The sequence below is a fragment of the Pollicipes pollicipes genome, unplaced genomic scaffold (genome assembly GCF_011947565.3).
Source record: "Pollicipes pollicipes isolate AB1234 unplaced genomic scaffold, Ppol_2.1 Scaffold_7231;HRSCAF=8579_pilon_pilon_pilon, whole genome shotgun sequence".
NCBI lineage: Eukaryota > Metazoa > Arthropoda > Thecostraca > Pollicipedomorpha > Pollicipedidae > Pollicipes > Pollicipes pollicipes.
The window spans coordinates 11355997-11369787 of NW_023597034.1; the positions used below are offsets into that span (position 1 = coordinate 11355997).

The 13791-nt window shown below is 51.9% G+C and overlaps 1 protein-coding gene across 1 annotated transcript in view; it reads right to left on the reverse strand.

Moving 5' to 3' along the window:
* The window catches only part of LOC119109308 (dual oxidase), a 65015-nt gene that overhangs the window by 12161 nt on the left and 39063 nt on the right, over window positions 1–13791 (reverse strand). The window contains exons 6-10 of the mRNA XM_037232905.1: window positions 9035–9201; window positions 7164–7282; window positions 3798–3915; window positions 985–1194; window positions 465–700 (exon numbers count right to left, since the gene is read on the reverse strand). Of these exons, the coding sequence (XP_037088800.1) occupies window positions 465–700; window positions 985–1194; window positions 3798–3915; window positions 7164–7282; window positions 9035–9201 (850 nt within the window). The remainder of the gene's footprint in view (window positions 1–464; window positions 701–984; window positions 1195–3797; window positions 3916–7163; window positions 7283–9034; window positions 9202–13791) is intronic.

A 13791-nucleotide genomic window follows, 5' to 3' on the forward strand; every position in this document is an offset into this window, starting at 1 on the left:
CTGCACTAACGAATAGGGCGTGCGGATTTGTGAGCCTATGCAAGTTAGTAAGTCAAGGGTGACATTGTGATGGTAGAAATGGAGATGTTGGTAATGTCAAGAATCGAAATCATGATGTGCTGATGACGTGAATCGTGCAGCTAGGTCTTTTGAACCCTCCCGATATTGACGGCTTCCATGCTAACTATTTCCTCATACCCATATTGTCCGAAAGCGATCACATTAGTTTTAGTGTAATTTTTGGCAGATGAGTAAGGGGAACCGTCGTTTGAACAGTCAAGATCATCCCATCAAAAGCACTGCAGCCGTCTGACTCCAGCGCCCTGCTTGCAAAACCACCATCGACACGCACGCACTCTTCTAAAACCCCGCACGAAACCCTGCTGTTGTTCGCGCGTTCCCAAGTGTCTACACTCAGCAACCCCTTCAGCAGCATTTGTTCGCGGCGCCAACCGAGCACTCACCCATTCTCAGAGTTCTCGAACCAGAACCGGTCGGCATCGCGCAGCCGCTGGAATTGCTCCTTGATGATCGCCCGGAAGAGCGCGCCCGGTCCGTCTCGACTCTCCAGCATGCCACCCACGTACAGGTCGATGTTCATGACGTCACCACCGTACGCCTCCATCAGCTCGTCGAAGATCTCCGGGTGTTCGCGACTCAACTCCGGGTTGACTGACGTCAGGTTGGTGACCATCGGCAGCTGTCGGGGAGTCAGCCTTGACATTTGCTCGACTTTTTAAAAAAAGTACAGGGCTGGCGAAAATGGAAACGCCCTATGCACATGCACGCTGTTTGAACGTCGAGATGCCAACGCATCCGGAGGGGGGGGGGGGAAGAAATTGCGGATTGTCTGAAAAACAGTGTAACGATGAGCACATAGACCTAATACGACAGTCGGCATACGCGTCCCATTCGCGATCAGTCAGGCCACTCGCGGCACGGCAGACAGCCTCGTGAGTTCGGCGTCTGGCCGTAGGGACCGACCTTGAAGCACTTGCGGACGGTGTTGTAGTCGGGCAGGCCGTTGTCCCGCCCGCGCATGATGTTGAGCGCGCCCAGGTCACGGCGCGAGAACTCCATCGGTCCAAACAGCTTGTCGCGCACGTCCGAGCAGAGCACGGCGTCCTCGCGCTCGGCGATCTGCGACGTCATGCCCATCAGCAGCTCCTCCACCGTGCTGTCCTGCAGGACGTCCTGCCGGCGCACAGTGGCGGCGTCAGGGGTGATACCGCTGTCATACGCCAGCGTCAGCGTCATACGTCAGTTGAGGGGTGACCCATGCCATTAGACTAGCTTACCTAGTGTCGTCGTTTGAGGCGATGGTGATATTAAGTTTGCACACTGCAGTGCTACTACGCTTCGTGCACTGTTTGTTGCGGGCAGAATTATGTGACTCGGTAGCGGGCAGGCAGTTCGCAAGCAAGGTTTCCCCACAGCCTGCTAAATATTGCGGTCAAGACGGGGGAAGGGGGAGGGGCTGCCGGTTAACTATAAACAGCTCAGCACTGCCGCTCAGCCCAGCTTTTTGTTCGCGGCAGTCTGTCCTCCGCCGGAGTGGTCGACTCTCGCGCCACAATAGTCGCGTTCTCCTCTCCCGACCCGGCAGTGCGGCGTTCGAGCGCGCCCCTCGGAGGTGGGAAGGCCGACCGAGCGGTGGCCGCCGGCGCCCGCCGGCATCCGGGCGGCACTGACTGATGAGCCGCGGATCTGGCCCGGAAAACCCGGACCGCGAGCGGCGGCCGGACCTGCCGCCCGGCCAACACGGAGACGGCGTACACTGCTCTGGACCGCTAACAGCCCGCGCACCAGTCACCTGCAGGGACGGCCGTGAAAGCCGCAGAAGAAAAATAGACTAACCAGGTGATGTCACCCACGGTTATTCAGATAGTCGTTCGAAGAGTAAGTGTTAACGCCTGCCCACTATAAAAAATCCCTGTAACTCTTTCAAAATCTAATAGCAGCCTAAGGATTTCATGTTCGGACATTAGTTTTCGGTACCGTGCCTGCATTTATTTCAGACAAAACCCACTGCTTAATCGCACAGCTGTCGTTCATGGAAATCGCCCAAGGTCCACCACTATTCTCGAGGCCAGACATTGTTTGACTTAAAGAAACAACTACTTGAAGCAGGAACATACCCTTTATGCCATGGACGCCACAACCACAAAAGTCGTGATGTCAGACAGCTTACGAAGCTGCTCTGAACTAGACAACATCAGCAGCAGTGTTTTGTCTTGTGCTCTCCCCTGAACACGCGCTCGGGTGGGGGTCAAATTGGCCAAGCCCCCCTCCCCGAAGGTTTTTGCAGAATGGTTTCTGAACGGCGTGGGGCAGCTGCGCCAAATCTTGCAGAGCTGTAGACAATTGAAAAGCGGATCGTTTGGCATCAAAAACTTAAGATGTACCTGGTAAGGTCCCTAACCTATGGCAGATCAAAAGCAGGCCATGGTTTCAGCGAAGTCAATTTCTGGTCAACTTCTTTCATTTCTTCTTCTTCATTCAATTCTTCAAAAGTCAATTTCTAGGAAATCGTTCAACCTGATGCAACAATTGACGGTTAGACGAAGCCATACATCTCTGGATGCTTTTTGGGGCAACAACAATATTGAATTAACATATTACGTTGACCTAAGGTCCGGTACAAAGGTCAGCCTAAAGTCAAAACAACCTTTTTTTGCTCGAGGGGTTGCAGTATGGGATAAATTCTGATGCTCATTTCGAATTTATTGACAACATGAACCGCATTATACATCTTCCACGGACTTCTCAGTAGTCAGGTCATTGACATAAAATGACGAAGGTCAACATTTTGTTTTAAGAGACATACTGCCTAGCGTAATCTTTGTCGCTTATTCAAATGCAAAACTAGTAGTCTCTACTAACTGCTTAAAAAAACAAAAAAAGCTACTAGTGGTACTCTGGTAGTCTATAGTAGTAGAACAGCCTTGTATGACTGGTCACCATGATCTTTAAAAGGTCAAACAAGGTCAATGACCTTAACTGAGCATGATAACTTGTGCTTAGAAATAGTTCTCTAGGTTCTGGGGGCAATTTGGGGACAAACCTAAAAGTTGACTTTCTTTGACCTTACTTGACCCGGAGGTCATGACCTAGGAACCTCAAACTTTGACCTAAATGAGTTCACGTACGGGTCAACACACTCCGTGGATTTGGTGTCTTCAGCACTCTTAGTTCCTGAGATCTCAGGGGGCCAAACTGACCCCACAACCGAGCGAACGGTATCTAGCTGACCACTCGAGCGCCTGTTAATGTTGGGCCCTTGGCTTTAAAACGCACGCCCTCCGAATATACACTTTGGCAGGAAGAATATATTTCGGCATAAAAGATACATTTAGGTAAAAAAAATACATTTAGGTAGAAAAAATACATCTCGGCATAAAAACATATTTTGTTAAAGCATATTCCGTTGGAATTTTAATACTAGAATTGACGCTGGAGCGGAGCATAAGTGCTAATGCATTTCCATTTCGCGTTCATTCTTTCCCGTTTTATAAATGCGATTCAATACAAGCATTTCCCGCTTGTGCACAACACGATCGGTATTTGATTGCATCACAGAGACCAGTTGACGTATTTCCGACACTCACTTTTATGACAATACAAATTCACAAAAGATGGGTCGCACGTGAAGCGCAGGCCCAGTTTAGGTCTGTCTCTTGCAGCGATAATTGAAGTAAGGGATAAATGAAATCGCTACATTTACCTCGTCAATCCATGGACTCCTAACAAAGTGCAATCTCGCTGCACGTCCGGCAGTACACTTCTGATGAACTTACGTTCGAGTCCCACCAGGTGGAGCACAGCCGGAGTGCCTCGTCGCCGGTGGCGGTTTTCTTGTAGTTACACTGCTTGTCTCGTCGATACAGGCCCGGAGGGATCATAGTGTGTCCAAACCTGGAGACAGCGGTCAGAACAACCATCACCTGGAGACAGTGGTCAGAACGACCATCACCTGGAGACAGTGGTCAGAACGACCATTACCTGGAAACAGCGGTCAGAACAACCATTACCTGGAGACAGCGGTCAGAACAACCATCACCTGGAGACAGTGGTCAGAACGACATTACCTGGAGACAGTGGTCAGAACGACCATTACCTGGAGACAGTGGTCAGAACGGCCATTGCCTGGAGACAGTGGTCAGAACGACCATTACCTGGAGACAGTGGTCAGAACGACCTTTGCCTGGAGACAGCGGTCAGAACGACCATTACTTGGAGACAGCGGTCAGAACAACCATCACCTGGAGGCAGTGGTCAGAACGACCATTACCTGGGGACAGTGGTCAGAACGACCATTGCACTGTATGCCATCACAGATTATTACAATGGAGCGGGATTGCCATGCGATCGTGCGTCCATACCGTTGTGATGTATTCAGCATCAAATTTGTTGGTGATACGGTTGCATTACAGTTGGGTACCAGCACGCAAACCAAATAACCAAACCCAACGCGACGGATACATAACAGCATTTGGTTTCAACAGAAGTCGTTGAACCTTTTTCCAGTGCCTAAAAATAAATCCCGGACCGTTGCATGGAAAACGAAACATTGGACCATGGCATTTGCACAACGGCATGACACTGATTTCACTGCGTACGCTGGTGCTTGAGGTTTGCATGACAAAACTAGGGAAACCGGAGTTCGATCAGAAGTGTTCAACTGGAGGACAAGAGAGCAGACTATTTAGTACCCGCCTATATCACATTGAGTCGTGTCTTACACCGTCCACGATGAAAGACGCGTTGCGCGTTCGGCAGATATATGAAAAATGGGGCTCAGCTCCACTTCTGCTCATTTAGACGCTCATTGACACTCATTTAATGCAAAAACACTGACGGAAACCAGCCGAAGTGTTGAACATCCCACGACCTCTGTAGCTTAGGAAAAACGGAGACACAAACTCATATGAGCCATCTTGGCGGGTTAATCACTACTTGAATGGATGGTCGTGTTTTAACATAAAAATACGTACAACTTGTGAAGGACGTGTCAAACTTTTCCCTCTCACCCGTTTGTTGTTTTTCCCCAGACCATCACGCGCAGAATTGTTGGAGAAATTGGTACCATCCACCTTATAGAGTGCAGAAGATGTCGAAATTACCCACGACAACGTGGGCCAACACTTACTGCTCATACCTCTACAATGTGGCCAGTCTTAAAAGTATCGTGTCCTGAAAGCACGTGCTGTTGGAGCGAACCCACAACAGGCGGCTCACTTCCGGCACAAGCATATTTGAGCACAGATGGCAATTTCAGGCGTTTCGCAGTAGGCGTCTGCCAACTTGTCCCACGTAATTGTCTGCCAAACCCACGTAATTGTCTGCCAAACCCACGTAATTGTCTGCCAAACCCACGTAACTTTCCAAGGCAAGCTGAGCCGCTGGCTCGCTTGCATTTCTAAATCGCATACACAAGTCGTGAAGAGACGATTGCACATTTGCAACTTAAAGTGCACCACGCAGTGATTCGGCCCCACCGCCCATCATCCCATCAAGGCAGCCGGCATATTTTTTCGAGCAACCGGCATCTAGGCCCACCGTCACGCAAGGTCATGCATGACAACACTCGAACGGAGCATAGGAGAGCGGGCTGACGTCGATGACGGCCGTGCCATAGAACGTCCGATCCAGCCGGAGGATAGAAAAGCGCGCGGATGGCCGTGCTTGAGAGCGCTGACCGAAGGGGAGGAGAGTACGCCATTCGGCAGCAGTGTCCGACTGCTGCTTCCTTGAGATGCGCGAGCCGCGCGCGGCCGAGCTCGGCTGACCTCGTCTGTGCTTGCGCAGAGCGCTGGCCAACCGACTTTTTCACCTCGCGGTTTTCGGTACTTTCCGAAACCACCGACGATAAGGTGACCGCAGAGAGGCTTTGGTCACGAAAGTCATTCTAGCCGACACGCCACGCCACGCAAGGACTGAAATGTGTTCTGAACCGGCGATAGCAGTGCAATGCGCATGAGCTGGTCAGACGTGAGTCAGTTTTGGAGCCAGCTTGGCGACCGGCACCAATGGTGATTTGAATCGACTGGCGATATAGCGAAGTGAGCACGGGAACTAAGAATGCACCGATACGGGGTTTGTAAAAACCCGAACACTTCAAATTATTAATGGTTTATGTGTTAAACTTATCTACAATTTATCTGAACATGTCCTCACCTTCCATGTGTCACAATGATATGCTCTTTCCACACATGTCAACATACACATGAGATGATAAGCATGTTTTTCATGGGTAGAAGTACATATAGAAAACGAAACCACCATGTACAGTAGAGAACTCATCGTAGCCCTCTAACGAATGTAATCCCACCCATCGTAGCCCTCCAACGAATATAATCACCCATCCCACCAAATGGAAAAACATTGCATAAGCCTTATCCCTCACCTATTTCATCAACAAATTACTTTGACGTGTGTATGCGCAAACGGCTGGATTGGGGGATAATGAGAGGTTATGATAAACGACAGCTTTACGACTGACATTGGTGTTTTGTTTTTATTGTTTTCATGCCACTGACTACGCCAACAGGTTCTTGTCAGCCCCGTTAATACTGTTATCACCTCACGTTCTTTACGTGGGTCCCGCGAATATAACTTGCTTTCAGGTCTACGAACGTCGGATGAGAAAGCTAACTACATGAGACTCCATTCTGTCAACTGTGTGGATTTGGCGATCTGTCACTCGTTTATTCTCTCTCACCAGTCCTCGACTGACCTATAGAATTGAAAGGCTGGGGATGATTGGCAGGCGATTACAAAAAAGGCAAACGTGTCTCCAATCTGACGAAAGCGATTATATTGTTAGCAAAAAAGATTAGCCCGTAAAATGTAGTTTTCGAGCGAGTTTTTCTAACGATGTACACACTTATGACAGATTAATGGTGATGTTTTGTTATTTGATTTCAGAAAACCAGACCCCTGCACTTTTCGTGACTGGTTGTTTCCCTAATATAGACTAATTTATTCGTTGTAGAACGCAACACAATCATCATGCACGCCACCAGAATGCACATGATTGAGGAGCGTTCGCACTGCTTCGTTCACGGCCTGATATAGACACATAGGCAAGTGGCTACACTCCCATGACGTCGGCAGCAGACATGCAAACCTGCCTCCACCACGCCGCAGTTTGCTTCACCCACCTGAAGGCCGCCGACTGGAACACGTGGCTTATGCCTGGGTGTACGTCCGCTCGGTAGCCCTCGTACGCGTCCACCGTGTCGCCCAGGAAGGCGGGCAGGTACTCGTACATGATGACGTTCTGTCGGTTAGACGCGAGCAGCGGCGCGTGACACTCGGGCAGCTGCGCCGCCCCGGCCCGCGGCCTCCCGGTGACGGGCCGGGCCTGCTGCTCCAATGGAAAGCCCGCCACCACTGACAGCAGGCGAGTCAAACGGCTCGCGCCGGACACAGACGCGGATCGTGGATCGCGGATCGCCAGAGCCCGACACATCTGCGACTGAGGTCAGCCATTGGCGCGGCGGATACCCAGACAACACGACAGCAGGCGTCAAGACGGCGAAACACGCCCGGGCATCGGGTGCAGCAGATGGCAGAGGGGAAGGGGGGGGGGGGGAACTCAACGAACGTCCGCCCAAGCGACTCCCACCATGCCTACGTGGGCAGAAGATGTTCAGTGTCAAGACCTTTTTGCACCACCGCAACGGGCGGGGAGTACACCGCCGGGCGCCGGCCGACGTCCGCAGCAAGGTGCGGGGGCTGCAGCCCCCCTCCCCCTCCCCCCGGCCGGCTCGGCCGCCAGTTTTTGCCGCTGTTCCTGCAGCGGAAATCGCTGCAACGCAACCAGCCGGCTCCAAGCAGCTGTCGGGTTGCTCGAAGCAACAGGTGACGCACAGAGCGGCCGCTGCCAGCGCCGCTGGGTGGCGGGAAGCGTGGGCGGCCCGGAGACAAAGATCGATCAGTCGACTTTGTGGGGATCCGGCGCCCGTTTGATGTATGAAACGTCGGCGGGTTAAGCAAGTCACCCGGGATTTCCGGCATAACCGCCCGGTTGATACGATGCCTGTTCATGAGACAAATGTTCGCGTGCGTCAGGATCACCAGAGCAGCACTGCGTGGGGGTGCCCTTTTCTCCCTGGTAACACTCAGTCGAGGTCTACAGGTAGCACTCAGTCGAGGTCTACAGGTAACACTCAGTCGAGGTCTACAGGTAGCACTCAGTCGAGGTCTACAGGTAACACTCAGTCGAGGTCTACACTCAGTAACACTCAGTCGAGGTCTACACTTCCACCCTTCCATCAGCATTCGAAAGCAGAGTCTTGTCTGAAACCCAAAGCAGCTGCCCCTGACAGCTCTATTTAGACTCGGTACGGTAACATGCGCAACACATCAAACGGTAACATGCACAACACCTCAAACGGTAACATGCACAACACCTCAAACGGTAACATGCACAACACCCCAAACGGTAACATGCACAACGCCTCAAACGTACCAGAATCGGCGGCGTGGGAGGGGGAGGGGAGCGTTAGACAACAGTGTCTGATGTCTGATGGCTTCATTGCAAAACAACTCTACTGTTCGGCTTGTTATCATGCTCCGGCGCACGTGCTTAACAGGGTGACATAAGCGTAGCAGGTGTTCAGGTTTACTGTATATGGCATGCCCATAACAGGAATTTGGAGCTTTGTTATCAAACCTACACGTTTTATGTTTTTATGTTTTACACGTTTTTATGGCGTGTTTTTTTCGCTGAATGTTAACATGAGCCATGACTTCTACCTAATGCGTGTTAAAGCTATCTTGATGAATGTTTTCACTGTTCGTCAACGATGGCATGGCGCTACTTCGTTAAGACATTTCACGAGGCTTTCCCAATCTCCAAAACGTCTGCCCACCCTTCGTCCTGGATCCTTCTCCTTGACCTGCATGTACCCCACCTCCTTCCGCTCAAGGATTCCCACCCGCAGTGTCCATACTTTACCACACCCCAGGGGCCTAGCCCGCAGCGCTGGATGCACTCTGCCTCTCCTCGGGGTCAGCGCTGACTGACCTGGAAGGTGGCTACCACGATGCGGCGAGCGCGTTGGAACACCTCCTCGTCACTCCAGTTTGGGTGCTCTCCTTGCACGCGTAAGGCCACTTTGTTGTGCCAGCGGAAGAACAGGATGCCGAACGCCAGCAGCGCCGGGTTCTGATTGGTCCGCTCGTCGCCCAGCACTGGAACAGCAGGAGACAGGTGAGCGACGAGCCAGTAATACGGCCCGCATCGCATGGCTCTGCACGCACACATGTACGCAACACGTGACCAGGTGAGGATCATGACGTCACCAGTTGATGTTCGTCACGTGGTGACCCTTACTTAGCCATGCAGTGGGCGTGACATCCTCAGCTGGTGTTCGCGACATGGTCAGCCGGTTGTCAGTCGCGGGTCCCGCACCACTGGTGCCATATCCGGACATGTTGGCCGAGGCCGCGGACCGCGCACCCGACAACGCGGAAGCCGGAAGACTGTCCACAGCCATGTACGGTACACGGCACTGGGTCAGAGTCATGAGACATGACGTTGCACGGCACGACAGGACGTACTGCGATGCTCCATTCATTTCGGCGCTGTCTCCGCTTGCCGCAGCAGCCGCGGAAGCTTGTGAGGAAGTGGTGAAGATCACTATCGCAAAGGTTTGAGCGTGTGTGCGAACAACATGCATACAGATTTGGTGCCGTAGAGTTGGTGCTTTGGGCGCTTACTTCCCGAGTGGTTCGGCGCGAGCATGTATCACGGATGAGATCAGTACTGACACCAAAACTCCGAGCCAGTGCGGCTTCGTAGCGGGTAGCACATGGCGGCTGTTAAAACAGTTCATTAATTGGTGCGCGACTGTATTTACGCTTGTTTTTGTCTCAGGTGAAACATCGTAAGTGATGTCTGCTACGTGCTTATCGCGCGAGATTTTCTGAGTGAAAGCCGGAGACCACATTTCATGAGGATCAGGTACAATAAAAAATGGCGGGGATTCACCTGTCGCTGGTCCATAATGCATCGTATGCGGGCAGAAGCATACAGTAGCAGCACTGGAGCTATGTATAATGAATCAGTAAAAGAAAAAAAATATGGCTTTCCAAATCACAAGCAGCTGAGATCGGATCTCCACCCAGTGCACTGCTTGTAGTCCACTCCAACGTCATTGTATCGTTTCATCGCCATGCACAGGACAGCGATGCATGCACATCAAGGCAGCAAACTGAAATCATGCTTAATGGATGAACGGAAAACAGCAATGAGCAACAACCGCCCCGCATAGTTCAATGTAAAGCAGTGTGTGTAGGCTGGATGCACTTTTGCAGTTTCATGTTCGAAGTTCTGTAGCAGGCTTATAGCAGGAGGAGGTCCAGCACCCGTGGGACTGCTGTTAAGCATTTTCTCACAATTTTCTTCCATTTTTCGAATGTCCGGTTTAATCGTCCGCACGATCAAAGCCTGAAGCGTCTACCTTGGGAGGAAGTGGGCACGCTGAGAGAGAAGAGTGCTATCGTAGGGTGTTCAGTGTGATAAGAGAAGCGGGCCAACATGAATAAGCCAGCAAATTAGACGAAACTGGAAGTTTCAAGTCAGCCCATTGAATCAATGCCCCCGGTTGTATGCTTTCGAAAAGATGTATGAAGTTGCGACAACGCCAATGTCTATGGATATTTACATAAATCATGTTTACAACATGATAAGAAAAGGCCGGCTTACGGAATTCGTGGGCACACACCGCACACCACACACGCACACGCACAAGCACACCGCCTCGCGTCACAAGCTTCTATGACCCCCCGTTGACACAGACCAATTGAGCCAATACCTTTCAGCCCGTCAGGTTCCGAAGCCGGCTGCAGACACTGTGCTAGCCTACCAGTGGAATGCAGCCTCCAACTGCAGAAAAGGGACACGAGAGTGGAACCGCCACCCTACACTGCTCTGTCAGGGGCGCGAGACTGGAACCGCCACCCTACACTGCTCTGTCATGGACGCGAGACTGGGACCGCCACCCTACACTGCTCTGTCATGGACGCGAGACTGGAACCGCCACCCTACACTGCTCTGTCATGGACGCGAGACTGGAACCGCCACCCTACACTGCTCTGTCATGGACACGAGAGTGGAACCGCCACCCTACACTGCTCTGTCATGGACACGAGAGTGGAACCGCCACCCTACACTGCTCTGTCAGGGACGCGAGAGTGGAACCGCCACCCTACACTGCTCTGTCATGGCAACAGCCATCCGCCCCCAGCGCCGGCGAGCTCGGGGCCATACTCCGGGGCGGCGAGGGGGCTCCTTTCGCCCGGCACGCTGCCCCTAGACCGGCCGTCTTGCGCCGCCTCTGTCACCCTACCGTTCCCGGCGGCTGCCCCTACACCGGCCGTCTTGAGCCGCCTCTGTCACCCTACCGTTCCCGGCGGCTGCCTGTCGCAATGATTACCGAGTAAATGGAACAAGGTCAATGGAGGGCGTGCCGCTTGACTGGAAGCGGCTGCTCGCGCCACTGGCGGCCAGCTCCAGCCCCGCCACCTATTCCGCATTGCGCTGCAGCTGGTGTCTATGCGGCACTGATTCACTGTGTCGCCACGCCCACGCCGGCGCCCGGCCGAGCGCCAGCATAAGGCGTGGTGACGCCGCGGCACGGCGCGAAGATTATAGGTGTTCCGCCGCTGACCACCTGTTACAGCGGAGCGCGCCAAAAAGCGGCGATGGTCGTGGCGTGGCGCGCTGCTTGCGTGACGTTACAATTTGAGGGATTCGGGCATCTAGGAATAGATATGGCAAATAATCCTACGTTAATCACGTTTGGCTTCATTTCTCCAATGCGCGAGAACATTGTTTGCCTTCGCTGTGACTTGTTTGCAACAGTAATGTTCTCATAAAGCAAAAAATATCACCGACATTTTATAAATTTTTCGCAAATATTCAACCAATGCACTGACCGCCATTGCAAAGGAAGGACTATCTTCCTATAGCCCAGAACACTCTTCGGCTTCCTGTCCGCTGTGGGTTGTCGTTCCGCAGCTCGAAGTGCAAATGTCCGCTTACGGGATGCGGTGGCATCAATATCTTTCGCAAGTTATTTGAACAGCATGCCAATGTTAGTCTTCCCCCGAACAATTGACGAGGTATGCATCGTGCGCAGTACAACAAGCCATGAAATCATGTTTGGAAAGCGCTGAATCGATCACATGACGAAATGCCCCAATTATCTTAAAACTCAAGTTGCCTCAATTTGCATTCACGCTATCCACGGGCGACAAGCTAAAGATAATTGATTGCAGTTGCGCCGCCAGCGCCAGGTGCCCTAGCTATATGTGCCGTCATGAAATGCGAAGTTCATTTCCAAGTAGCTCGGCATAGTACCTGTTGGCTCATTGCGTTTATTGATTTCAAGTCTCGTGATTCGGGGGTGATCATTAACTTAATTAACAAAGACTGGCAGACGAGTAGCCCTGGCTGGCCGTGCACGCGACTCATTATTGGGCCAAGGAGGGAAAGTCTGCATTGTCTTTGCGGGACGAATAACACTGCAGGTCGGCACTAGCCTTCGGAGCTCGTAACTGGATAGAAAAGGCACATGCCACCTCTTTTCTTTGTGTTCTTGTACACAAAACTATCGTTGCCATCAACTCCACACGACGTCACGACACCCGACACACCTGACTTCACATCCTGCATTGGTAGCCAGTATCTCGCAAAGCTAATTTATTAATAGTGAATAAATTAACTAACGAAACCTATTTCCTAATCAAATACTCAGCGTTTCAGTGGGTTAGCGTTACGAGCCTCAATTAAGGGCAGTTGACATTGAAACTACCGCCGAAGCGAACAGCTTCGTTTGCTACGGCGTACACCATTACCCACCACGCACTGAAGTCAAAGTTCTGACCGTGGCTGGGCGCGGCAGCGGACCCACCAGGGCCACACCCACTGCAGGGGGCCTGCTGGGTGACCCGACACTTCAGCTGTGACCGCCACAGCCGCCATATGAGCTTGCTGTCCTTGGCCAGCGCCAGCCATCTCACGCTCTGGCACCATGCGTCTAGAACTGTGCCGAGTTCTGCACTGCTGCGAGCGCACATCACTATCCTCCAGCATCACACTCTGTCTGTGCGTCCGACGCGTGACACCGCGTCGTGAACTGCAAGGTGAGATCGCATTCAATGTACTCGACTGGTGCCACCGAACAGTCCAAGCGCCGGAGGCTTCATCTGCTCATGAGCAAGTAGGTTCTACACAACACAAGGACGGCGTCGCTCAGCACAGCATGCTGAGCTCATCCGAAAAGGCATGGGCTCGAGGTTTACTGATATCTAATGTTGACCTAAGCATCTATCGACCTTGACAAGCTAAAGAAATTCAAACAGCGATTGCTTATAGAAACAACACCAAGTAACCGGTGCCGTCGTCTTCCTGGTTCTGCAGCTTTAAAAACGCGTGCCACATAACGTAAAGCTGTCGGACAAAAATACTGACAGAACCGGGGAAAATATAATTAACCAGCAATATATGATCAAGAACTCAAACTACATCAGTAACTCCTGACCTCGTACAGTGCACCAATGCTGACTGTCCTGTTAGCACTGCGCGGACGTTGTCGAAACAGCCGGCTATCAATCAGTCAGTTTGCATTCTGATTCCGTGCTAGTGGAAATGGATCATATATTATCAGGCTAACAACTCAGGCGTCCATGGCCCAGGACGAGTATCATCCCCTGCCTCAGGATATGCTGGTAAAAATGTAATTATTATCACAGAAAAAAATGTATGGTGGAGACCAT